Source organism: Taudactylus pleione, unplaced genomic scaffold (assembly GCF_031769625.1).
Source record: "Taudactylus pleione unplaced genomic scaffold, aTauple2 ptg000133l, whole genome shotgun sequence".
NCBI lineage: Eukaryota > Metazoa > Chordata > Amphibia > Anura > Myobatrachidae > Taudactylus > Taudactylus pleione.
Window position 1 is genome coordinate 296,861 of NW_028284535.1, and position 27,792 is coordinate 324,652.

General features: G+C 45.4%; 1 protein-coding gene across 7 annotated transcripts in view; it reads right to left on the reverse strand.

The window, feature by feature from the left end:
- Positions 1–27,546, reverse strand: part of USP19 (ubiquitin specific peptidase 19) — a 90,253-nt gene extending 62,707 nt beyond the window's left edge. For 4 of the 7 annotated variants that reach the window (XM_088473214.1, XM_088473216.1, XM_088473215.1 and 1 more), the window contains exons 1-4: positions 27,276–27,546; positions 15,096–15,373; positions 6,384–6,512; positions 1,160–1,296 (exon numbers count right to left, since the gene is read on the reverse strand). In XM_088473214.1, the coding sequence (XP_088329340.1) occupies positions 1,160–1,296; positions 6,384–6,512; positions 15,096–15,237 (408 nt within the window). In that variant the 5' untranslated portion in view covers positions 15,238–15,373; positions 27,276–27,546. The remainder of the gene's footprint in view (positions 1–1,159; positions 1,297–6,383; positions 6,513–15,095; positions 15,374–27,275) is intronic. The other 3 variants (XM_088473219.1, XM_088473218.1, XM_088473217.1) reach the window with 1 other exon arrangement.
- Positions 27,547–27,792: the final 246 nt, after the last annotated feature.

Consider the following 27,792-nt stretch of genomic DNA (forward strand, 5'->3'; position numbering starts at 1 on the left):
ATGTGCTTCTCTTTACATTTTCTTCTACTCCTTACTCCCCATAAGGGCACCTAACACGTGACTGCCAAGTCCCGGCTGCATATTGTGAGTGCTCTAATCGCTATTGCAGCAATGTATATAAACCGTGTCCTTGTCCTGCACTGTAATGTACTGTAAGTTACTTGTTCACTTATTAGTTCTATGTACAGCTCTGCGGAACACTTGTGGCGCCATATAAATATAGGAAAATAACTGTTCCGGCAGGCACTTTGTGGCCATCGATTACAAATGAATCTCCCCTTAAATGTTAGTAGCCTGTTCCTTCCTCTGCCCAGAATCAATGGAACTGCAAAAAGCAGCTCTCTCTCCGGGAGCACTGGGAGGGAATGTGCGAGAGCAGGAAGACCAATCCCAAACTAGAAGCTGAGACTGCCGACTCTGATTGGTCCTCCTGCTGTTCCTCCATCAGTATTTGTTCAATACAGAAACAAAGAAGCCGGATGTATGGTGTTCAGGGAAAGACATTTAAGGAACAGGTGCTAATGCAGCATTAAGCCATTAGTGAGGATCACATTTTGCACCTGGATTGAAACACGCACCTGGTAAATCAGGGATACTGATATGCTTGCTGGTATAATTGTTTTAACTATACATAAAAAGAATGTGGCCCACTGTTTATCTTAGGACTAATATTCTACTCATACCATCTAAATGTAACACAAAGCCTTAAGCTGGCCACATACTAGACCAACTTACATCCAACCAGCCAACTTGTTGATTGGTTGGAATGAAAATCTGGTAAGGAATGGGAGTAAATGATGATCAGCAATTTGCTCCTAAATGCCAGAAAACAGATGAAAATGGTCATCAGACAAGTTTGTTAAATGTTTGATCTAAACAATTTGTTCAAACAACAGTTTTTGTTAATTTTCTGGGGTTTGGGAGAAAATTGCTGATTGTCATTTGCTTTGATTCCTTACCAGATTTTCATTCCAACCAATCAACAAGTTGGCTGGTTGGATATAAGTTGGTCTAGTGTGTGGCCAGCTTTAGAGTGCTTATAAAGTGAGCAGTATAAAGTAAATCTGATAACAAAGCATCAAAGCAACAACTATAGCTGAGAGTAAAATAATAGGTTTAGGCAAAGCTATTTACCCAACAAAGTAGACATTAGCTTTACCTGGAGACTTGGCCATTTGTTCATTGGAATTTTCTTCTGAAAAATGAGTTGCAGGAAGTTTCCCTTTTCTTTATATTGAATTTTACTGCAAGAGCCTTCGATTTCTTCATGAAAATGACAATTCCATTGATTGCCTTCTGTGAAATGTAAAACGCGTGCAGAGTGAACACAGGCAGCTCACACAGCCAAAGCATAAAACGCGTTAGCACACAAGACAATATGCTGTGTGCTCAGACAACTGTCACCAAAACAAACGCTAACGTTTTCTTAAACCCCCACTTCCCAAAAGTTTTAGTCTATCATTGATTGGGGATGACATTAAAGCAGACCATTTGTGAACCTCTGTCCTAGAATTTATTATTTCTTAGCTATATATTGCTTTTTACACCATGTAGAAGGTAAATGGGGCTTTTTTTTTTTTTTTAAATCTTCCAGAAATATTCCCAGATGCTGCACAACATGAAAGCTGGGAACCTTCCTTGGAGTTCTGAGAGCAAGGACAGAAATGACAGACACCAATTTTATGTGATAACCAGAGGAGGCACTAGATCAGTGTTTTCCAAATCCAGACCTCAGGGCACCCCAACAGTGCATGTTTTCCAGATCTCCCCTCCTCACATAATCACAAGTGACATAATTACTACCACCTGTGGATCTTTTACAATGTATGTCAGTCAGTCATTAATCACCAGTGCTCCAGTAATAACATACAGACATCATGCACTGCTAGGATGCCCTGAGACCTGGGATTTGGGAAACTGCCTTAAATTAAAAAGGAAAGGACCATACGAACAGCAGCCATGAGACCAGGAATGGAGATCATAAGGAGAAAGCTGCAAAATTAGAGCTGTATAGTTGGAATTAGGAGGAAAAAAAAAAAAAAAAAACACTTTCGGCATGAGGGGACCACAGAGTAATAGAAGGAAAATGCAAAGAGACAGACAGACTGGTCAAATAGACCTGCGTATCTTGACCCCAGAGGCCAATTTGGGACGAGAAATACTGCCAACACTACAGTATATCTGCAACAGGACCAATGAATCATGGGAGAAAAGCAGTAACGTATTCCACCAATTAACCGCCAATGGATTGATAAAAACACGCGTCCTGGATGGTGTGATTTGGTCACAATGCCTTAGATCTAGATATGCCGACACAAATTATCAGTATGGACTATTTGCCACACATGGGGGGCCCCAGAACATAAGCCGCAGAGAAAGTCGACTGGGAACTCTAGAGGGATAAATTGTTGAGGGCTAAGGGCAAACGCAAACGAGGTCGGCCTGACTGACACTGCAGAGAACCATGTGGGTCAGACATCGGGCACTATCTGGCGAAGTCAGAGGGGTGATGGAGACCTTACTAAGACCGTATCCTCAGGATTTCAGTTACCACAGTTTCAGCCGAGGATGCATTTTATTTTTACCAGCTGTGAGGCACTTAAGTGCATTATCGACTTCTCTTTACAGCAGGGATGGGGAACCTCAGGCCCAGGGGCCGTATAAGGCCCTCGGTATCATTTGGTCTGGCCCTCTGAGCTTTTTCTGCTAGCCTCATCTGGCACCCTGCAGCCAGAATCTATACAGCAGTGCCAACTGGAGCTTCCTTAGGACGCTTCAGACGGTCTCACTGCTGCCCTTACAGCTCCCTGGAGCATCCTCAGGATACTCTGGGCATTGTTGTAATCACTGGCAATTATGGACCTGTCCCCGGGTGGCATCAAACGGAGGGGGCGTGGCCGGCACCGGCCCTGCAAATAATGTTATATATATCAAAATGGCCCTCGGCAGAAAAAAGGTTCCCCGCCCCTGCTTTACAGGTATCAAATGTGATAGACGTGATATATTAATCTGCACTCCTTTGGCGATTATTATTTTTATACATTTATCTACATATACTCCTGGTTATTTCTTTTGGCGATAATCGAACAGTTCTGTGAAGAATTTTACGTCTGGAAGAGGATTCGCGGTCCAGCTAGCACAGTGGTCCCCAATCGACAACTTAATCCCTCATTGATAACAAGGTCCTTACTGAAGCAATGGCTAGAGAAACAAGGTATCGTACCCAGTGCGTAATATCCTGTGCGCTAAGTCATAAATGAAGAAAAATTACCTACCGGATCTGATTTCTTTCCATATGGCAGCTGCTGAGGCTTCCATTGAGTAACACAAATAAGTTGTACTCACTACTAAATACACTGTAGGCTACTAATTTTATGTGAACTATTACGTATGTATCATTTATACAGCGTCACCATTTTACACTGCGCCCGGCGGAACACCACGGGGTACATTTAGTCAGAATCCAACTAATCTTTCCAATTTTAGAATGAGGGAAGAAACTGGAACGCCCAGAGGAAACCCAAGCCATCACAGCAAGAAACGTAAAAGCTGCACAAAGATAGAGAACTGGTCGCCCAAAAGCCTAATCAGTGGAAAAGGAGGACTCCTGCAAAATAGGAAAGTACTCAGCCTGCAGGCTCTCTCCATCTCTTCCTCGTAAAGGTCTGCGATGGGCTGAATTAGGGACATACTCACACTATGGAAAGGGAAATGGATGAATGTGGAACTGGAGCGACTGTGGGGGCACAGGACTATGGAGCAATAAAGACATGCGAGCCACACAGGAGGTACAAATATCCTTTTGCAGTAACCTGCTGCCTAAGGCTGGGTACACACCTAAACGACCGGCAATCGCGCCGATGCTCAGGGCGATTTGCTTTCACCCTGGACATCGCATGATTGCCGATGCACATTTAAAAGATTTAATGAACGACGGAGCAATCACTGTTCCGTCCTTTATTAACATGTACAGCCTCACATGCGATATCGTGTGATTGACTGTGCGGCACGGCCAATTGTATGATATCGCATGAGACCACGGGAACGCGCAAATCGGGCATACACACTGTACGATGAGCCAGATTTGGCTAAACAGCCAAATCGGGCCGATATTGTTTAGGAGTGCACCCAACCCAAGAGGTGAAACATAGCCCATCCTATGTATAGTCCCCACCATAGATACATTTATTGCATTAAATATTAAAAATGTTGGGCTGTTATTGGGGACGTAATTACGTGTATCGCAATGCAAGGTCTGTACTGCATAAATAAAAAGAAGATGGAGGTCAGTCTCAGGGGCGGATCTAGACTTTTCTTTTAGAGGGGGGGGGGGGCGATTTAATGATCTATCCTGTCTCCTCCCCTTTTTGGTCCCAACTCCTCCCCATTACAGGTGTTTAATTATTTTTAGCTTGTCAGTCACATGTATTATTCCAATTTCTATATGTCTTTGGGATATACTAAGGGCAAAAATGTGCTAACACTTAAGTTTAGGCAGGATTTCCATATGTACTAAGCTCCGCAACGTGATACATTCTGGAGCTTGGACCTACTGGGTAACGCCAGAAGACTATCGCTCATTCCTCAGTAGGAAGCTTCCGCCGGGACTGAGGGGCGGAGAAACGCGTTTACGAGTGCCCATACGTGGAGAGGCTTGAATACATATGGGTGGAGCATAGGATTACGTGTTTCTCTGGTATATCGTGAACACTGTCACCAAAAAAACTATATTTCCGGCTACACGACCATCGATCGGGTATAGCCTGTTGCTAACAAACCAAATACCCTGATTACTTATAATGCTTAAGGGATACCACTTGGGATGGAGTTTTGGGACTGCTTTTTAAGTGCATGCATGCTGCTTAATTTTAACTCTCCCTGTCACCCATGCCTAACTAATCCTCTGCTTTACTATCTTCAAGCTTGAAGTAACTACCAAACAAATTGGATTTTTTTGTTTGTATGTGAGCTATCCAAATAGAGCTCTCATTTTTTACAAACCATATCCACTTGAACCATTTTATTAGAAGGATACCTTGCTACTGGTCAGTGAGACTGTATGCTATATATTTTTCTAAAAAAAGAACTCTACATATATTCTTTTCACAAGGACTTTAACTTGGTTTTTTTTGGACATTCAAAGTGCAATTACATAGGTTTTCTTTTTAAATTGTTATCTTTTCACTACACATTGTTGTTGCTGCTAATCGAATAATAGTGATATGAGCTCTCTCAGTGGGTTTGATTATTAGGGTTATTGAGCTCTTTATATTTGAATATTTATGTGTTAATTTAATTACGCAAAAATAATAAATGAAATTTTTTTTTTATACTTACTAGAGACTTGCACTTTTTTAGTTTTTTTTCCACGTATAATGTAAGTGTGCTAAATGCATCTAAACAAACTCGCAGGCTACAGTAAGTGCAATGACGAGACCAGAGCTGCCTGGCACACTGCAGGGCACCCATCCCTTGGCATCTCCCCTTCAGAAATGTGCAGGCAGTTCCCCCTGCACAATGCCCGGGACACCCAGCACTAAACCCTGCTGAAAAGTAGGTGTCCTAAACGTGCTAATAGCCATGTGCCAGCCACGGCCATGTGCACAGATCAGCAGCCACTTACCTAGGTGAGGCAGGGCGTACATGCTACCTGGTGCGCAGACTAGAGTGTGTGTAGTGTGGCCAGGGAGAGGGAGAGGTGACAGAATCACACCTGCTGCTGCTATTACATGTCCTTCCCTGCAAACTGCAGCTCCATGGGCTGAACTTTCAGCAGGCAGCCCACTCCCCCAGGATCCCAAGAAAAGCCCCCAGCACTTGATGCCTGGCTTGTACAGGAGAGCTGTGTGAGTGGGCCTCTATCCCAGGTTTAGCTAGGCTGGGAGCTGGCTGCATAGAGAAATAACTTTCCGAATACTGCAGCCCCCCTCCTCTCCCCTCCGATCTCTGTTCACAGCACAGCGGCAGCCTCATCATGCATCTGTCGGTAGATGAAAGGCTCCTGGGAGTGTGTACAGCTCAAGGGAGGAGTGGGACCTTAACCTGTTCAGGGCGGGTCAGGAGTACTGAACCATGATCTTGGACGGACTCTGTTAAGGGTGGGGGGGTGTCACCCTAATCAGTTTTTAATCCGTAAAAACAGTTGCCGGGGGTGGGAGGGGGTTGGTGTTCTTTCAATATTAAAAGTTTGCAGAAACTCTGGTTGCACAAGGCGCCACCTTCCGTGGTTCCTTAATGTGTGCCGCCACTGATCAGGCTAGTATTGGGGACGTAATTACGTGTATTGCAGAGGTCTAGATTGCATATATAAAATGAGAAGATGGAGGTTCGATCCAAATAAGGATTACTTGTTTCACAAAGTATTTTAGTCGGCTGAAGATTACCTGGGAAGTTGATCACGCAGTCTGTATCTGTAAATTCTGACTTCAGCTCGTCCACATTTAAAGCTCCCGGCCCAGTAGTCAGTTTAACAATCACTTCCCCGGAATTCTGCTTCCAGTCGATCATCAGATCTGCAATCATAACACACATTAAAGTAACATTTTATTTTATTTTTTTTATATAAAGCAGAAGCTACATACTAACATGTCACCTACATGCATGCTGGCAACAATTGTTCTATTTCATTTGAGCTTGCCTGCCGCCGGAACATCTAGAGAGGTATATGGGGAAGACACCGCCTCTGCCTTCTCCATATGGTCAGCCGGTGGCTCCCACCCTGCAGCCGGAGCTCACTCCTGACCTCCGCCTTCCAGCTCCTTCAAAGGGTGTTTGGAGATATGTCGATGTCTCTCCCACAGTGCAGACTCTGCAGAGCGGTCAGACGGCGGGCGTAGGAGCGGGGCTTCAGGTAAGTACTGTTTGTATGTCATTATGTGTAAGGGGCACTGCTACTATCTTGAACAATGTATAGGGGGCACTACTACTGTTGAGGGCAGTGTATAGGGGCACTACTACTGTTGAGGGCAATGTACAGGGGGTACTACTACTGTTGAGGGCAATGTATAGGGGGCACTACTATTATTGTGGACAGTGTATAGGAGCACTACTACAAGGGACACTACTATTGTGGGGTGTATAGGGGCACTAGTACGATTGTGAACAGTGTATAGGGGCACTACTACTGTGGGCAATGTATAGGGGCACTAGTACTATAGTGGGCAGTGTATAGGGGCACTAGTACTATAGTGGGCAGTGTATAGGGGCACTAGTACTATAGTGGGCAGTGTATAGGGGCACTAGTACTATAGTGGGCAGTGTATAGGGGCACTAGTACTATAGTGGGCAGTGTATAGGGGCACTAGTACTATAGTGGGCAGTGTATAGGGGCACTAGTACTATTGTGGGCAGTGTATAGGGGCACTAGTACTATTGTGGGCAGTGTATAGGGGCACTAGTACTATTGTGGGCAGTGTATAGGGAGCACTACTACTATTGTGGGCAATGTTTAAGGGGTACAACTACTGTGGACAATGTATAGGGCCAATACTACAAGGGGCACTATTACTGAGGGCAATGTATAGAGGGCAATGTATAGGGGCACTATTACTGAGGGCAATGTATAGAGGGCAATGTATAGGGGCACTATTACTGAGGGCAATGTATAGAGGGTAATGTATAGGGGCACTATTACTGTGGGTAATGTATAGGGAGCACTATTACTGTGGGTAATGTATAGGGAGCACTATTACTGTGGGTAATGTATAGGGAGCACTACTACAAGGGGCACTACTACTATTGTGGGCAATGTATAAGGGGTACAACTACTGTGGACAATGTATAGGGCCAATACTACAAGGGGCACTATTACTGAGGGCAATGTATAGAGGGCAATGTATAGGGGCACTATTACTGAGGGCAATGTATAGAGGGCAATGTATAGGGGCACTATTACTGAGGGCAATGTATAGAGGGTAATGTATAGGGGCACTATTACTGTGGGTAATGTATAGGGAGCACTATTACTGTGGGTAATGTATAGGGAGCACTATTACTGTGGGTAATGTATAGGGAGCACTACTACAAGGGGCACTACTACTATTGTGGGCAATGTATAAGGGGTACAACTACTGTGGACAATGTATAGGGCCAATACTACAAGGGGCACTATTACTGTGGACAATGTATAGGGGCACTATTACTGTGGGTAATGTATAGGGAGCACTATTACTGTGGGTAATGTATAGGGAGCACTACTACAAGGGTACAAAATTTGTCGACCCCGGCACTACACCGCTGAAAACGAGACACGCATAAGTACAACCTTAGATTTTCCATACTCTCACTTCAAAATTCCCACTAATGGACAGATAAGCTCATATTAAACCACATACTAAGTGAATTATTTTTATTTTGGGACTAATATGTTCCTAAACAAATGATGTTTGCAGTGGTAAACTGGTACACACGAGGTTGCATTTCCTTGTCATTGCATATACCCTGATCTTACTGGTGGTCACATTACCAGATACATTGTGATTTACCCTTACTACAATACACACTATTAGGCCCTTCTTTCTTCTTCACTTACTTGATTTAACATCTGTATATTATTTTATACGATAAGAGCTCCCCCTTTGCGAAGCTGCTGCCGCCGGGTAAGGGGGGTCTCTGTGGGTGTATTCCCCCTCCTAGCCCCAGGAGCTTCCTGCTGGTGACCTCTGCAGGAAGTGTCAGGCTCCTCCTCCTCCCTGCACTCGGAAGAAGAGGAGGAGAAGCAGGCGGGGGACACAGAAGGAGCACGGGCCGGCACGCAGGAGGCTGAGGTGAGGGGGGGGGGGGCGGCGTCAGTGAGAGGTGCGGTAAGAAGCCCATAGGCTTCTATAAGGGTAACCTGCGTTACCCTCCACATTGAAAATCGGGCGGCCAGGGCTTAGTACACATGAAAATGTCTTTTTTCTTTTGTACATCCCGGCCTAAGGGCCCGATTCTGCAAGTATCGTAATTGCAAAGCTGCACGCAGGCTATAGATGTATGCGCGCAGGCTATAGATATATGATGTATGCGCGCAGGCTATAGATATATGATGTATGCGCGCAGGCTATAGATATATGATGTATGCGCGCAGGCTATAGATATATGATGTATGTACTCGGGCAGCTTTGCAATTGCGACCCTTGCAGATATGGCAGTGCAGCAGGAGGCATCACGCCCCCTGTGCATTACTTATCCGAGAGCTTTGCTTTTCGGAATTTGGCACATAGGAGTCAGATTGATAATAATGGGGACTGTAGTCTACAGCACTTATTAGCCTTTTGCTTTTTAGCCTTTTATTTATGTGAAATCTCCTGCATTAGGCTGTTAGTACATAGCAACAATTCATAAAATTATGCAGAAACTGCAGTTTCTACAATTTATTTAAAAAAATGCTTAGACTGAAAAGTGGCATCTGTGGGCGGTATTCAATTGTTATAGCGCATCCAATCTCCCGTCTAAAGTGACGGGAGATTGCGGGGCACTATTCAATTGTTGCAGATTTTTGCGATGATCGCGCCCATAGTGGTCGGGTTTAACCGCGTAAACCGGCTACCTCCGATCAAAGTGCCGGGTGTGATCGCGAAAAGTGCTGTTTGGACGCCCATCCAGGTCACTTTTCGCCCATTTCAGCACGCACCCCCCTGTGGCTCTGAGCTGAAATGTTGCGCTGGCATCTGATCACGCCCGACAGAAGCAACAATTGAATAGCTCCTGATAGGCGCGTAGGGAGAATTGAATACCACCCTGTATATCCAAAGGTATAAAACGGTAACACTTGGTGAATATATGCACAGATGACCAGGACGTCACTCTGCAAATGCTTCACCGAGGCCCCATGGCGAACCCCGACCACACAAGTCGAATGCGCTCAATGGCAAGGAGGAACTGGTGCATTGGAAGAAAGATATGCCTGGCGAATAGTGATAGTAATCCACCGAGCAATGGAATGCTTAGAGGCCAGCTAACTATGCTTTGGAGCATCCACGAGGATCAACAGGGTTTCAGTGCTACAAATAGGAGTGGTACGAGACACATTAATCTTCAAAGCACGTACAACATATAAAAAAAGGCAGAGCATGGAGGATGCAGAAGACGACGGTCCAGGAAAAGTTGGAAGAATTATATCTTGGTTCAAATTAAATCTGTATGCCACCAGAAAAAAACTATGGTTTTGTCTGTAACATCACCCTATCAGAATGGAAGTTTAGTAAGGGAGGTTTACAAGATAGAGCCGCCAACTCTGACACTTGCCAAGCAGAGGCAAAGGCTAGGAGGAAAACCACCTTCAAGGTAAGGTAGTGGAATTCCATCACCTTAAGAGGCTCAAATGGAGCTTTCTGAAGAGCCTCCAAAACCAAATCCCATGGAGGGATAGGAGGAAAATATGGCGAGTGTATGCGAGGCGCCGTTTGAAGGAGGGTTTAAAACCCCGGAAGAGGTGCTAACTAAAAAAAGAGCAGACACTTGACACTTACGGGAGGAAAGGCAACAAGAGAAGAGTCAAGGAAGATTACGTTCACACCAGATAATATAAATCCACCAGACACTATGGTATATCCGCGAGGAGTATGGTATTAATGATTTCTCAAAAAACCACAAGCCCTCAATTTGGGTCTCAAGAACCAAACTGTCAAAGCCAGTCAAACCAGAGTGTAGGCACTTTGTCACAGTAGGTTGCCTCGCAGAGGGAGAAATCAAGGTGGCTCGACACCTTGATCCTGACCAGATCCTGCAGTGTCGTGTAGCATACTTGACCAGGCCAATCCGGGGCAATGAGGATGACCAGGAGGCCCTCCCGCTGAATTCTCTGAATCACCCTGGCCAGCATTGACACAGGTGGAAAAAGATGACCTAACCGGAAGGACCAAGGAGCAGTCAGGGCATCCACCAATGTCGCCTGAGGGTCCCTGGATCGAGCCCCATAGATTTGGAGCTTCTTGTTGAGCTGGAAAGCCATTAGGTCTATTTCGGGCATCGCCCAAAAGTCAATCATCATCTGAAAAACCTCCTGATGTAGATCCCATTCCTCAGTATGAACAACATGGCGACTAAAAAAGTCCGCCTTCCAGTTCTTCACTCCGGGAAAGTGAATAGCCGAAATAGCAGGAAACCAAATCTCAGCCCAAGAAAGGATGCAAGTTACTACCGCCATCCCCTGGAGACTCTTGGTCCCAACCCTGTCAATTTATATAGTCAACCATAGTGGCATAAAGGGGTGGAGTTAATAGTTTAGCATCCAGCTCCTGGGCCAGCCCATCTAACCCAGCGTCAGCACTGCTGTGCCCCCCAGATCCGATGTATGAGGAATGTTCATTCACTGGCTGATTCATACAATGGGGGCGATTGAAATGTTTTGCACGCCCCCTGCTGGGCATCTATATGAATAGGCGACTGACAGAGCAAATCAATTGTTTCTCTGTTTGGGCACCCATAAGTATTTAACGCGGCCAAGAGCACTAAACGGCTAAACCTATCTAAAGTGGTTAGGGCACCCAAAACAGACATCACACACACATTTGTTCTCGCACCTCAGGAGGCTACGAGAAGAAATGTGTCCCCCTGCAGCTTTAGGCGTCTGAACTGAATTGCTCCGTCGGCCGCCCAATCCTATAGATGCCCAGCAGGGGGCGTCCAAAACAATTGAATTGCAGCCTATATGCGATTCACCAAGGGGTGAAATATAAACACATATAGAAGGAGATGCGTATGTAGATAGCTAGATCAAATTTTTTTATTGTATACGCTAATGTACAAGTGGCTAAAAAACAAATGAAAAAAAAAAAATATATATGACACCACCACATGATAATGCTACAAGTGCGGTTCAGGAGCACAAAGATAGCAAGTAGGCTTACGGTGGCCCTACACGGTGCGATGCACCGTGTAGGGCGACTGCCGACCCGTCGGCAGACTGATCGTGCTGTCACCGCTGGCAATCGTGCGGTCTCCGCAGACCGCACAATATGCCGGCTTCTCCCTTCTTCATCTGAATGGGATCGTACATTGCATCCCGGGTCAGATGGTTTCGCAGGAATACCTGGGTATGTGACGTACGACACTGCAGGATCGCGCAGCACGATATCAGGTACGATAACGTGCCCATACACGGCACGATATAGTATCTATATCGTGCCGTTCCGTTGGATCGGCACGCATATCGTGCAGTGCATGGGGGCCTTTTTTCTGCTTTAACATTTTAGTTAAAATGACTAAGTAAATAAGAATGTGAAGAACAAATTAATTCAAAATAAAACTACAATAAAACTAGTAGCACCAGGTAAAGCAGATAACACTAACAGGGAAGGGTAAATATTTTCAAACATGGTGGGAAAATAAAAAAAAAATAAAAACACCCTACAAGTAAAACACGGACACATACGATGCTTTTTCACATATTACTCAGTTATACTGAACACAGTCTTTTTAAAGTCATATAGAGTAAAACATCTATAATGTTATGATTTTACAACAACTAAACCATTCTGAGACAGTGGCAGGTTGGGAGCTTGACTGGGGCGGTAACACCTGTCAAACCGTAACGCAGGTGTCCTAAGGCGAGCTCAGATAGGACAGAAACCTCCCGTGGAGCAGAGGGGCAAATGGACGCAATGTGCCGCTCTGAAACGGTCCTTCGCGGCTGTCGGCATTGCAGGTTTTCACTTGCTCTCCATAGATGTACGAGAGCTAACTTTCAATGGCGGCCCTACCGTAAATGGCCAGTGTGCGCAGCTGAGTGCGCGGCACGTTGCTTTGAACTGAATTCCCCCCCAAGGTGTCTCAAAGTACTTAAATGGAAAATATGATAAATTTTTAACTTAAACCGCACAAATGGTGAAACACCATTTATGCGTATAAAAAAAGGGGTTAATCATTGGAAAGGGGTTTTTTTATCTTTATTTTTTAAATCAAATTCTACAATTTTGTTGCCCAATTTGGTGAATTTTTTTGTTTGCATTTGTTTCTTTCAATTGTAGAAAAACAATACAGTATTATTATGACTCTTTTTATTTATATACAGTCGCAGAGAGCTAAACGCTGAGCATTTGTATTCCGTCACCCCAGTCCCTGCTCCAGTGGTGCTTACAATCTAATTTCCCTACCACCTGCACATAAAGGGACATTGTATAATAAAACCTATAAATGTGTTGTGGAGCCGCTGAGAGCGTAATTACATTACTTGTTTACAGTTGCTTAGTGACATGATAGAAGTACATGTACGTAGGTGTCTTGTTACTATAGCAACAACTTGTTTTAAAAGATGCCAACTGATACATTTATAGGACTCTCTAGAGCGCCGTAAGAGCCATTGATTCTAACTGTGAAGGGGGATTGCAGATAGAACACGGAAGTTGGGAAACTTTGTCAATCTATACAGGGGCCAGGTAGTAAATAACACTCATATCCCTGTCTTTCACACTGGATGTATCTTAATCCCCTTCAAAGAGCACCTTCTGCACTGACTACTCATGAGGCAGTGAGGTTGTCGATGCCCCTCCTCTATTTAAAACACAAGGGAGAAAGTATTGACAACCTGCGGTCTGGTTTTTTTCACCACTGGAACGTTGTTGTGGGGCTGATACTAGACAATGACGAGGACCCACGGAGTGTGGCGAGTATTCGGCAACACTCTACCCATCCTACACACATACCATCAGCACACGCTAAGGAGGAAGTAACGTCATCCCAAGGAGCTTATAAACAATACGGAAAGCAGTCACTTATCCCATGTACATATACTCCTTATATATCACTGCTTCCCAATGATGGGAGTTGTAGTTTTGGTGTTCCACTTTAGGGGACTATAAAAAAAAAACTAATGTAAAAAAAGAAATATATATATTCTATGTTATTACTACAGGCCATGGCAGGGCTAGAAGAATAGGGATGTAGCAAATGTACTGTCCCTGGAAGGCAAAAATTGTACAGGGCACGCTATTTGCACATTAAGGCCCCCATACATCAGAGATTGATTGCAGCAATCGTGCAATTTGCAATCGATTGTGTAGAAAAATCTTTCCCTTTTTCAGTCGATTGCAGAATTGCCCTAGATCTCCTGACTAAACAACTGGTAAACACATGATTGTTACACAATCCCACTTCTCCGAATACTTTGCACAATCATACGCGCCAATTAAAACAACTGCTTTACTAAGTGACATCGGTGGTAAGCGGGGAGTGTGTGTGGGTGGTCCTTTTCAGAGCCCCGAGAAGCTTGTAGCCCTAAGAGAAGAGAACTTGCATGAAACTTACAAAGGGGTCCCCTGCTCCCTTGCACCCCTATGAGTGACCTTATGCAGATACCTGTGCGTGTCAGTCGGTTTACATTAAGCTGAAAGATTTATTATGTCCTCTGCTTTTCTCATATTTCATTTTAGATTCACACTCTTGATAAACGGAGAGAGATAGCTAATAAACTCTGTGTGCAGCAGGTTAATCGGACATGCCTGCAATCTGTTATAGTGCTCATCACATAGCAACAATAAGAAGGTAGTGGGCTAAGCTTGGTGAACCATAATCTCCAGCACTTATGCAGGGATAAATGAAACGGTACCAGCTAGTCTGGTCAAGGTTTGCTGTAGACTTTTGCACCCTTAAAAAACAAGGAACCAATGACGCTAAACCGTTCCCCATCATTTGCACTTGGTACAGACAGCTGTGCTGTGGCCAGAACCAATAATCCTGTAAACTTACATGATCACTTAAAATTTTACCAGTGACGTCATCAGTGCATGAACCACTGTGTGTCTAGAGCCGCGATGTTTTCACTAGTTCCCAAGTATTTCTTTTGGGCACTCTATGGAGCAATTTAATTGTTGCTCCGTTCGGGCGTGAATAGCTGCGGTTGCACATATTTCTGCTCGCAGCCTCCCAATGTGGCGGCAGAAACGTGCGATAAGTCTGTACTGTAGGAGCTCAAAGCAGTACTATGCGTGGCTAAACCAGGTGCTTCTGGGCACGCACATGTGGCACTCATTTGCATGCAGCCGTGGATATTCGCGGCAGAACGGAGCAACAACTAAATTGCTCTGACGTGCACCCAAAAGAAACCGCTGCGGTAAAAGCAATTGAATTGCCCCCCCATAGAGCATTGAAATTAAGTAAGAATTTCTTTAACGAACCTTTCCTGGGCTCACTGCTGGAAGCCATCTTGCCCTCTTTGCTCTCCTGGTTGACGCGATCTTTCTGCTTCTTTTTGTTGACGGCATCCTCAGTTCCGCGCGTCACCCTTCTCTGACCGGCACCCTCGGCAGGACGGGACATCTTCTGCCGCTTGGTGGAAACCAATGGGCCCCCGGGGTCTGTAATGGTGTCTGGGTCAGGGGTTCGCCGTTTTCTACCCGGGCCAGCTATCTTGGCGACTCTCTGTGGCTAAACTCTCCGTCAAAGAAGAAATAGTCTGCAATGGCACAAAAGGATACATTAAACATTGTTTTCATACAAGAATATTTCTGCATTCACTGACTGGTTTTATCATGGGAGCTGCGCCATTTCCATAATTGGGTTTGTGACATTTTAGACAACATTTCTCCTTAGCATTGCACATAAGCCCAACATTGGACACAGCTAAGCAGCCCTCTGGTGTGGACACAACTAGTAAAATCAAGGGCACGAATGAAAGTGACATTCCAGACAACTTCAATATAATTATTCCACAAAATGGAAAATAAAATTGTTCATCGCTTGGTAGCAATCAATGAATGACGTCCACATTAGAATTACGCCTGAGAAACACCATCGCTCGCATCAAGGTCATAGCAACCTACTAGGCCCAGACTATACATTTATATAAAATATATGAAGGGCTAAATCCTCTTGTAGAGTATACAAGAGCAACAAACTATAACATATGTCACATCAGTGAAGGCAAATATTGGCATTACTCATTTACAATGCACGAAAACATTACAGTATGTACAACAGCAGTGCTCATTGGCCCTGATTCAGAGCTGAACACTCTGACCAGAGCGCTCGCTCTGAATCAGGGCCCTCCTACCTGTTTTTGGAGCGTCCTCATGGACGCTCGCATAGCTGTGGGTTACCACCCACAACTATAGCGAGCGTCCATGATGATGGTCGCGATGGTCTTTGACCATCGCGACCATCGGGCTTGCAACAAGACCCTGCGGTAGGGTCTCGCTGCCGCAAGCCCAGGAGTGATTTTGGCTCTATCAGAGCCAAAGTCACTCCCACTGACATCATTACTGATGTCAGTGGGGCCAGACTCAGACGGTAGGCGTTCCCATGGGAATGCCTCCGTCTGGCAGCCACGCCCCCGGCATGCCCACCATCGTGCTCCCTCCCCAAACACCGACCCGCTTGCGAGCAAACTTCCCTCGCGAGCGGGTCTGAATGACCCCCATAGATCAGACAGAATGCTTAAAAGGAGCTATTGCAAGAAGGTGGCAGAGACGGCCTCAGCAAGCTTAGGACTCTATTCGGCAACCAAATTTCTACCTTTATAATGAGGAAATTAGCATTTCTGCATTTTTTAAGTATTCCTGTTATTCAGCGAAAGCTTAAAAGGAGAAAACAACAATTATCTTCTGCTTGAATACCCAGCTCGCACAGTATAGTGTTCTCGCTAGGCTGCTTCAGCGGGGCGCTGAGCCATGCTCGATTTGCAGTCGATGAAATGCGCCCTGCCCTTATGGCGGCAGAATGGAAGAAATAGCCAACCCCACCCACAGAATGCTGCGTCCACGCCATCTCCATGAGTGCTGGGTATGCCCCCTACAGTGATAAGGGGTGTGTGCCAAGGACTCCTTTTCTAGTGACCAGACCTTTTTCGGTCTTGCAAGGAGTGCCCTTCTGTAATAGCCGCCCTGCCCACCATAGAATGAACACTGCAGTATCGTACTATAGAGAGTAAGCCATTGCGCTCTCAACAGCTCTTCAACGTTTTCTTCTATTCAGCAACCATGAAAACGTTAGAGAAAGGTGTACAAGATTACTTTATATAACGCCATCTCAGAATGGCATTGGGCGGGAATTCAATTGTTTCCAGCCCCGTTCGCGCCCGATGGAGCTACTCATTTGTTGCTCCTGTCGGGCGCGATCAGCTGCTGGAGCTGAAAAGGGCGAAAAAGTGACCCGTTTGGCGCCCAAACTGCACTTTTCGCAGTCGCGTCCAATAATTTGGTCGGGGGTAGCAGACCTCTATGGCCGCAATCAGAGCGTTAAACGGCATCAAATGAATAGCGCCCAGCGTTCTCCGTGTCACTTTAGACGGAAGATCGGGCGCACTAAAACAATTGAATTCTGTCCATTATATAAAGAAAGATTCTTAGTTCAGCCGAAAACTGCAGGGACAGAGGGTTCTCGTCCAATCAGTCCCTGCAGCCGGCCGTAACTCCTCCCAACTTGGCAATTACACTGCCAATGTTACCAGCAGTTTAATCATGGCCGGCGCTAGGCTTTGCTGCGCCCAGCGCCGTCCTGTGTTGCCGCCACTTCCCTCCTCTGCTCCTTCTCCCTGAGCTTACATATTCACTAAGGTGCCGGGAGGGAGGGTGGGCGTTTCTTGCGCCCGCCAGATACAGTGGCACTCCGGGTGACAGCCCGGCTTGCCCGTGCCTAGAGCCACTCCCGAGTTTAATTGGGCATGCACAGAACAGGCAATCGTTTTGGACAACCAAAATAGACTGCCTGCAGGGGACGTCACAGGGGACAGCTGTTAACGCAACCGCTGTCCCCGAGAAAGTTTTTTCCTGAATATATAAAAAAAAAAAATTGTGATGATGTTGTCCGAACATATTGGCACTGTCGCTGAATAGAGCCCTTAATATATAAAAGATGCCAAAGCTGTGTGATCACAGATAAAACAATAAGCCAAACAAAAAAAAAATATTTACAAAAAAAATCTTAAAATTCATGTGGTCAAGAGGGTCACTAGCTTAATCCTGGCTGGCTGGCAACTCTCTAGAATGATTCTGTGCACAGACATCTGCGCGCGCACACACACACACACACACACACACACAACTACCTTAGCAGTGCAGTCACTAATCAGAGACACAGATGTGTGCGGGAGGATTACCCGAGCACCATCTGTGCAGTGAAACGCGGAAAAAGGTTTCTACTAAAAGCATCAGGCTGCTGCCAGTGTATTCAAAGAGAATTCAATTACAGCCCAATAATAGGTCCACAGCGCAATCCAAACAATATCCAGCCCAATGAACTGGAGTGACCACTGAAAGGCAGTATGTACAGTATATGCTCATCCTGTAATTCTAGATTGCATTGCCTGTAGTTCTGTTCCTCTGCAGTAGGCCACAATAGTAGCGTATGCAGTTTAAGTTTGAGTAACGGTATAATCATAATACAATTGCCAGAAGAAAATAAGAGACATGTTTGGGTTGAACATTTTTTTTTAAATGTTTTATTGATCTGCGATGTCTCTGTAACAATGCCTCAGAGACAGCATAGTTCTCAAAGCATTGTGCATGTCCATCTCGCCCTTTGCTAAGAGAACAAGGAAATCCATTTTTCTACATCGGATTTTTTTTTGCAGAAGTGCAGTTTGGATAGACAGGTGCAAACCCATGGGCAGGGCCAGCGATGTCACAGCAGCTCAAACAAAGCTTTTCACTTCTATTATATCCCAAGCGGGCATGGCACTGAGGGGGTCTGCAATGGGACTTGGGAGGCAGTCATTTCATTTTTATTTTTTATTTTTTTTACCAGAAACAAGGTAACACTGAATGCCACATTTTACATTTATTTACTAAAAAATTTATTTATATAGCTCCAGCAAATACCGCAGCGTTTTCCAATGAGGAAGAAAGCACAATAATAAAATGAGACCAAACACTAACAAGGTATGTGAGTCAGTCTAATGATAATGAAGAGTCCAGGGTTGCATATAATTGGATTTTTATTTAAAAAAAAAAAGATTTGATTTAAAAAAATTTTATTACATATTTTTTTTTAAATAAATGTTTAAAAATTTAAAACATTTACTAAAACAAATTTTTTATAGAAAATCCTATTTAAATCAAATAAATCCATATTTTTTTTTTGTATTATTTTTTAAATCCAATTTTTATGCAACCCTGCTGAAGACACCTAATATGGTCGGTTTACTACAATCCTGACATTTCGTCATAGAGGGCATCTATCTACTGTTTCTTGCAAACACTTTCTCCTATTGCTATTCTGCACTGGCAATCCCTAAATTGAATGCCTAGATTTTACCCAATAAAATGCTTTTATGATGATACAAGGCCATAATTAACTGCACGAATATCTCCACTTACCCCTAAATATCTCCCAATTCGACCTCTCTGGTCTGCACAAAATCAGAGTCTCACCCACACATTCCCTGCTACTATTTCTGGCTATAAGACTTCTTGGGGTGTATAGCCACTTTTTTTTTAAATGCCCTCCTCTCTACAACAAGCCTCCAAACTTTTAAGTGCTGCTCCCTGAAAAATCCCCTCTTCAGGCAAAATTATTATATTCCCAAACCGCCCTTTTACTCTACCTCAACTACTCTACACGCCTGCCACCCTTCTACAGCCGTGGCCAAAAGTTTTGAGAATGACACAAGTATTGGTTTTCACAAAGTTTGCTGCTTCAGTGATTTTAAGACCTTTTTGTCAGATGTTACTATGGTATACTGAAGTAATATTACAAGCATTTCATAAGTGTCAAAGGCTTTTATTGACAATTACATTAAGTTTATGCAAAGAGTCAATATTTCCAGTGTTGACCATTCTTTTTCAAGACCCCTGCAATGCACCCTGGCATGCTGTCAATCAAATTCTGGGCCACATACTGACTGATGTCTGCCCATTCTCGCCTAATCAATGCTTGGAGTTTGTCAGAATTTGTGGGTTTTTTGTTTGTCCACCCACCTTTTGAGGATTGACCACAAGTTCTCAATGGGATTGAGGTCTGGGGAGTTTCCTGGCCATGGACTCAAAATTACGATGTTTTGTTCCCCGAGCCACTTGGAGCACCTTGCCAAACTATCATGCTGGAAAAGGCATTGTTCGTCACCAAACTGTTCTTGGATGGTTGGGAGAAGTTGCTCTTTGAGGATGTTTTGGTACCATTCTTTATTCATGGCTGTGTTCTTAGCAAAGGGAGTGGGGTCACTCACAAGAAGCAATCCCACAGATGAATGATCTCAGGATGCTTTACTGTTGGCATGACACAGGACGAAGACTTTTGGAGGATGGCCTGGCGTCAAGAATGGCAGCAAAGAAGCCACATCTCTCCAGGAAAAACATCAGGGAAAGTCTGACATTTTCAAAAGGTACAGGGATTGGACTGCTGAGGACTGGGGTAAAGTTTTTTTTTTTTCTGATGAATCCCCTTACAGGTCGTTTGGGGCATCTGGAAAACGCTTGTCCGGAGAAGGAAAGATGAGCGCTACCATCAGTCCTGTGTCATGCCAACCGTAAAGCATCCTGAGACCATTCATTTATGCGGTTGCTTCTCAGCCAAGGGACAAGAACACAGCCATGAATAAAGAATGGTACCAAAACATCTCCCAACCATCCAAGAACAGTTTGGTGACGAACAATGCCTTTTCCAGCATGATGGAGCACCTTGCCATAAGGCAAAAAGTGATAACGAAGTGGCTCGGGGAACAAAACCTCTTAATTTTGGGTCTATGGCCAGGAAACTCCCCAGACCTTAATCCCATTGAGAACTTGTGGTGAATCCTCAAGAGGCGGGTGGACAAACAAAGCCCACAAATTCTGCAAACTCCAAGCATTGATTAGTCAAGAATGGGTGGCAGTCAGTCAGTCTGTGGCCCAGAAGTTGATTGACAGCATGCCAGGGTGAATTGCAGAAGTCTTGAAAAAAAAGGGTCAACACTGCAAATATTGATTCTGTGCATAAACTTAATGTAATTGGCAATAAAAGCCTTTGATACTAATGAAATGCTTGTAATTTTACTTCAGTATACCATAGTAACATCTGACAAAAAGGACTAAACACACTGAAGCGGCAAACTTTGTGAAATCCAATACTTGTTTCATTCTCAAAACTTCTGGCCATGGCTGTACAGTGTTCACACAAAACTTACATGTGTTATCTCTCCATACCCAGACAGCTCTCCTCCTACCCTCCAACCCCCCCGCCCCCAACCGATAGTGCTATGTGACTAGTTCACATAGCCCGCTGAGCACTTAATACAATCACAATATGGCTTGACAAATACGCCAAGTGCATCAAAACTAAAAAATTCAGGCAGGGCTCTTTGATCCTTTGTCTGTCAATGTCGCATGTAGTCTTCATTCTAGCACACTCAGCTGATGTAACAAACTGCTGAGATACAAACCACAGTGTGCAAGAGGCACCAGAACTTAGAGCGACACCCCAGGCAGGGAGGAGGAACTGCAAGGGTTATAATAGGTGCAGGGTGCTAGACTGAAGACTACATTCTCTTTTTTTTTTTTTTTTTACACTGGCGCTATGTAAAAGTTAATATGATCTAGAAAAATACCAGTTGTCCAACTGCTTGTCTATCTTGTGCGTCAGACGACAGGTCTTCAGTCTTTACTAAATTATAATATCTAAGAGGGGTCTACCCACCTTACTCCCTTTAATTTCTGCCATATGCTTATACAGTAAGCAGTGCTGCTTATATCCACTGCCCCTAGGATATGACACAAAGGGGGGAATTGTTTTCTGGGAGCAATTCATACTGCGGGCACTCATTATTTCTGCTCGTCCCTTCTTAAGGCGGCAAGCAGAAATGAGCAAAAAGCCCAGCTTGTCACACATTTTCCATGTTGCGCCCAGCATTTTAGACGGGTTTAGCCGGTTTTTTACGGGGTTAAACCCGGCCTAGTAGGGCGTGACCAGCTTGTTAACTGAATGGGCACCCAGAGCCGAAACAAGAATTGATTATCACCCAGTCTCAAGTGACGGGTGATCAGGCACGTACAATTGATTCCCCCCCAAACATTCATTGCTTCATGTATTGGAAACAACGGTACCCAGACACCCATATCCATGGGTAAGAGAAATAAAACTATCTTCTGATGATATAAAGACATGGCTGTATTACATATAAGGACACAAAGTAAAATATTGCATGGCTACAAATAAGTAATTTGCAATACACGTCCACTTAAAAACTATATCTAACTTTAAAAAATAAAAAATTAACACTCCCGCCCCCCATCCCTGGCTATTTTGGAGAAGGCACAGTGCGTGGGTAAAAGGTGATCAGTCACAGCTCTAACTACAGCAGACAAATAACCACCAGCTGTTAGCCTAAATAGCCTTTAAAGAAAACCCTTTACATAAAAAAAATTATATATATATATAAAACCAAAAATACTGTAATCATATCGGTCAGCAATTACATGCTACGGTGCTGCTATAAACAACAATACTACTAGTTAATTGAAGTTTTCGTGAGCATTTCCTTATGATGTGTAGACGACAGGTGCGCTTTGAAGTCCCGCAGCACAATGGCCTGAAACAAGAACTAAAGCGTGTGTCAGACAAAGCTGAAACGCCCATTCTCTGGCTCTATAGGGTGCATACAGCAAACAATTACACCTCTGGCCTACTTTCCCACGTACGGCATGAAGGCTGCTTTAAAACCCCAGGGTCTATGACATTTTAGCTTAAGAAAATGATACCCTACTTAAAAATTAATGTACTTTTGGAATGACAGCCCTCCATCATTTTCTTCACCGTCTGGCCCTGTGACCACTAAAGTGCTATAATACTACTGTAATCTCCATGCAAATCCAATGTGAGGGCGTAAGCCACGGCTTCCCTACACCTCTCACATGTTGCGACAACACCCGCACAATCAGCCGTGTCATTTGAGAGCGATTCTATTAATTCACTGGAACTTACTTCCTGGGCGAAGCGCTCGGGAGCTGTACAATTACTTCCTCTGATAATGCCTCGGGATTAGCCGTGTTAAGACGCAGCTCCCGATGCGCGATACTTCCGACAATTTATGACTAGCCCTGAAACCTTACTTACACTACAGGAGGCTTTGAGAAGATATCCGCTATAAGTGCAGCCTCAGGGGTAGTCGCAGGAAGTCATTGAATTGCTCCCGGGCACTTATGCTGGGTACACACTGGCCGATATATTGGCCTATCAATTCATCGGCTAACCGTCGGCCATTGTGTATAGACGATGTCTGTGAACCGTGTCGTTCATAGACATATCGCACTGGCTGTGCTGTACAGACGTATCTGTCAGCAGACCGCCAGTCCACACACAGTGGCACCCACGGGGTGGGGGGCAGCTCCGTCCCTGACCCGCCTCCCTGCCAGCAGAACTCGCAGCCAACGGATAGATGATGGCCAGTCAGTGTATATGAACGACCATCATCTAAAGATATATCTGCAGATCACTCCCACCTTAAGTCCAGGAACTAAATTCCCACAAATGAATCAATTGATGTTGATTTAAAAAGAATTATAAAATGTATTACAGATAAATAGGATCAGAAGACATTAGGGTAAAACAGACAAAATTAAATAGACTGTCACATTAAAAATTAAAATAGTGGTCGGGTGAGAAAAAAACAAAACAAACATGTGACAGCAAGGGGGGGTAATTTACCTCCTGACCTGCCCATGTGACCTACAATACATAAGCCACACCATTACTAGTGTTCCCTCTAGCTCCGGCGGCAGGCAGGGCGCCGGAGCTAGAGAGGGCAATCTTGTGCGCGCGGCGAAGGCGCGCGCCCGAAAAGGGGGCGTGGTTATGAATAGGGGGCGTGTCTATAAGACCCGTCCCCTTTTCATCATACTTGGGGGCGTGCCCGGCGCTTACGGACATGCCGGGCAGCCCCCAAGCGCTGCAGAAAGGGAGAATAGATGCCAGGCGCATGCGCCCGGTGTCTATTCTCCGGCGGTGACCGGGTCACCGCATGTTTGTCCACCCGCGGGACACTGCGTCCCGCGGGTGAGAACGGCTCCCGCAGGCAGTTAGGGCAGGGCGCTTTTTGCCCTCCTCCTGGAGGGCAGGGTGCTTTTTGCCCTCCAGGAGGGCAGGGCGCCGCGCCCCGCTAAAACAGCCTAGCGGGAACGCTACATTACTAATCTTAAGGGGGGTATCCACTAGACGATAAAGTTGAACGATTGAACAATAATGATAAAATCGTTCGATAATCGTTCAAACATCGTTTGCAAATCGTGCAGCAATTGTTTCTAACGATGCGCGCTCCCGCTAGTCGTTTGATCGTCTCCTCCATCGACTGAACATGCAGGTCAATTTCACTTGATTGCTTACAAATCGTTTACACATCGTTTGAACATCGTTCAAGCTGAACGATCAAACGTTGAACCGCTATCTGCCCACTATAGCTGAAAGCGCTCAATCACAGATTGAAACAACATAGTTTATCGTTAGATCTTTTGCAAATCGTTTGCAAATCTTTTGCAAATTGTTCAGAGTGGAAGATCAAATTTCAAGGGAAACTTCAAGGGGAAATCGTTAAGAGGTTGGACAGGGATAAAATGGTCTAGTGGATGCCCCCCATAAGTGTGATTGCTGAGTCTACACTCATTCTTGGAGATTAAGAAGGTGAACATCCCCTGAAGCTGAGGAGACCAAATCAACATGAAAACCTTGATACCAAAAGGTCTGAATTTAGACTCTGAATTGATCAAGGGAGTCAATGAGGCAGATACAAAATCTGTCAGAGCAGCCCATACACTTCAGGCCCAAAACATCCCACAAAGGATACACCCTAGTCGGGATACGTTGAGTATCCCAACAAAAGGTATGCTTGCGGTTAGAGTGCCGACGCAGGAATCACGACCGCCGGCATCCCTAAGCTAAGTAGCGGGGTTAGGAGCTAGGCACTAAGGGGTTAGGTTTAGGGTACGGGGAGAAGGGGGGGGGGGGGGGAAGAGGATAGATTTAGGCACTAGGGGGGAGGGTTAGGATACCGACAGACAGGTGTCAGTATCCTAACCCTGACAGGATGCCGGTGTCTGAATTTTTACAGCCCGAGTGCCCGGCATCCCGTACCCGTCCTAACCTAGTTGCAGGTACAGCACTCTGGAAACCCCCAACCATGTTTGGACTTGGAAGCTAAGGGCCTGTGTATTGTACAGAGATGGGAGACACCCCTGGAAGAACAGGTGCTGTACATCAACATAGGCTGTCAGAGGACCTCACCAACCAAACAACCCCCCAAGTGATTTTCATGCAACACCTCACCAACAGATCTGACACATAGGTGTCCATTCAGCTGCAGGCTATGCCCATAGGCGTGTACATACTGTATGCCACATATGGTAGTACTGAGCGCAGATTTTTGCATGCAGCTCTATGGGGCTATGAACTAAAATATGCAATTTTGGGGAAAAAATGGGGCGCAATACTGGCACCGCTGCATGGCATTTCCACACTGAAGAAACAGCACATTACGGGTATCTCCCACAACTTAACTGACCCCATAGAGCTGACCTTCCCCGATTCATTAGAGTCTATTTACTAGGCCTTGGATGGAGATAAAGTGAATGGAAATAAAGTACCAGCCAATCAGCTCCTGTCATGTCACAGGCTGTTTGAAAAATGACAATCAGGAGCTGGTTGGCTGGTACTTTATCTCCATTCAAGGCTTAGTAAATAGACCCCATAATCATCTCACCCATACATACACAAATATAGCTAGTCTTCCTCTAGCACCCTGCACCTGTTACAGCCTGTGCAGTTCCTCTGTCCTGCTTGGGGTGTCACTCTCTACTCTGGTTCTAGCTGATGCAACAACCTGCTGAGTAAGGGCATGGGCTGTCAAAGAGGCAGGGTGCTAGAATGAACTCAGCACCAACCAAATCCAGACCAAGTTCTTTGCAAAAAAAAAAAAAGGAGTACGTCCAGTTCCAGACTGTGGCAGCACAGCCACCAATACAATAGCACCAGACACTGGCGCAGGGCTCAACCATCCCCGTCACAATTACCCAAGAAAAGTTTGCACCTTCTGTGTGGCATCACATTTTACTTAGGGGCAGATTCACTTAGCCCTGAGTGCATCCAACTATACCGTTTTGTTTCAACTTCAGTATAACAAATATACAGGAGACCGCAGCCACCATACTGTCTATGTCACATTGGTGAGATTGTATATAACAGGGTGCAATGTACTGGCAGTGCAGGCATGGCTTGCTATATATATATATATATATATATATATATATATATATATATCTCAAATCAAATCTCTGAGCGCCTTACAAAGTACATGAACAAATAAGTTACCAGTGACTTACAATACAATACAAAGCAGGACACGGACATGGATAATAAACATTGCTATATTAGTGACCTTTACGCCCACAGAAACAGCCGAGTGTTAGTTGCCCTAGTGGGGAGTAAGAAATAAATTAAATTACAGTAGGGAGAAGCACAAGAGGGTAGAGGGCCCTGCTCGAAAGAGCTTACACTCTTTGGGCAGAATTCAATTCTCTCCAGCCCCTATCGCGCCCGACGGAGCTATCGGGCGCGATCAGCTGCCAAGCGCTACATTTCAGCTCGCAGCCCCTGGGGGATGAGAGCTGAAATTTGCGAAAAGTGACATGTTTGGGCGCCCAAACATCACTTTTCGCAATCGCGCCCAGCACTTTGGTCGGGTTTAGCTGCATTACGCGGCTAAACCTGACCTCTATGGGCGCGATCAGCATGAAATTCTGGCACAATTGAATAGCGCCCCGCGATCTCCTGTCACTTTAGACGGGAGATGCGGGCCGCGAAATCAATTGAATTCCGCCCTTTAAGGGCTATCACTATCTACTGGCGGTGCAGGCATGGCTTGTGTGTAACATAATATATATATATATTTATTATATACATACACACACACAATGTACTGGCGGTGCAGGCATGGCTTGTGTGTAACATAATATATATATATATTTATTATATACACACACACAATGTACTGGCTATGCAGGCATGGCATATATATATATGTACTGGCAGTGCAGGCATGGCTTGTTCTAGGATAGCAACACATACAATAACTTTAAATAAGCCAATAACACATCATGCAACAAGCTGCAATGCCTGACACCCAAATACTGACATCTACAGAACACCAGTAATAAGAACATAAACAGTAAGTGCCGGCATGACAGGCAGGAGCCAGCACCGTAACTGCCCTGCTGTGCCCAGAGCCCCCTCCTCTGCCATCACCCGGCCAATAGCCGGTGAAGGGAAACAATGAGGAACAAGAAACCCCCCAATAGGTATGAGCCTCCCATTGCCCAGCTGCCTCCCCCTCCTGCTAGGTGCTGGCAGCCTGTATCCCGGGCCGCCTCCCCTCCCCGCCGGGCCGGATCCCCCTGACTCACCCTGGGCCGCCTTCTGCTGGGCGGCGTCAGCGGGTGACGGAAAGGATAGAGAGCCGGGGCCGCTTCACTGGGGGATTTCCGAGGGCCGCGCCCGTTCTCTGTCTCTCTGTCTGCGGGTCCTCCCAAGCGGCCCTCCGGGGCCCCTGCGAACATCGGCGGGCCCCCCCTCCCCACCCGCGCGCGCGGCTGGACGCACTTCCTTGAAGCCCCAAAGCGGCCGAGGAGCACGTGACCGGAGTGTCACTGGGGTCACGTGAGCGCGGGGCGGAGACTGAGGCCGGCGTTGGGTCGCGGGCGGCTGTATGGGTGGGGAGTCACGTGATTCTGTCATCGCAGAGAGATAGAGGGTGAGCCGGCCATTTTGGAATAGGCGGTTGCGCACCACACGAAAAGGCACCGTAGACTCCGAAGAAATGGCGGCGGCCTGTCCTAGCTGCACAACTCCTAGAGGACACTGTGTATAAATCAGATTAGGATGCCCATTTTTTTTTTATTAATCTGACTTTACTTTGCCCTG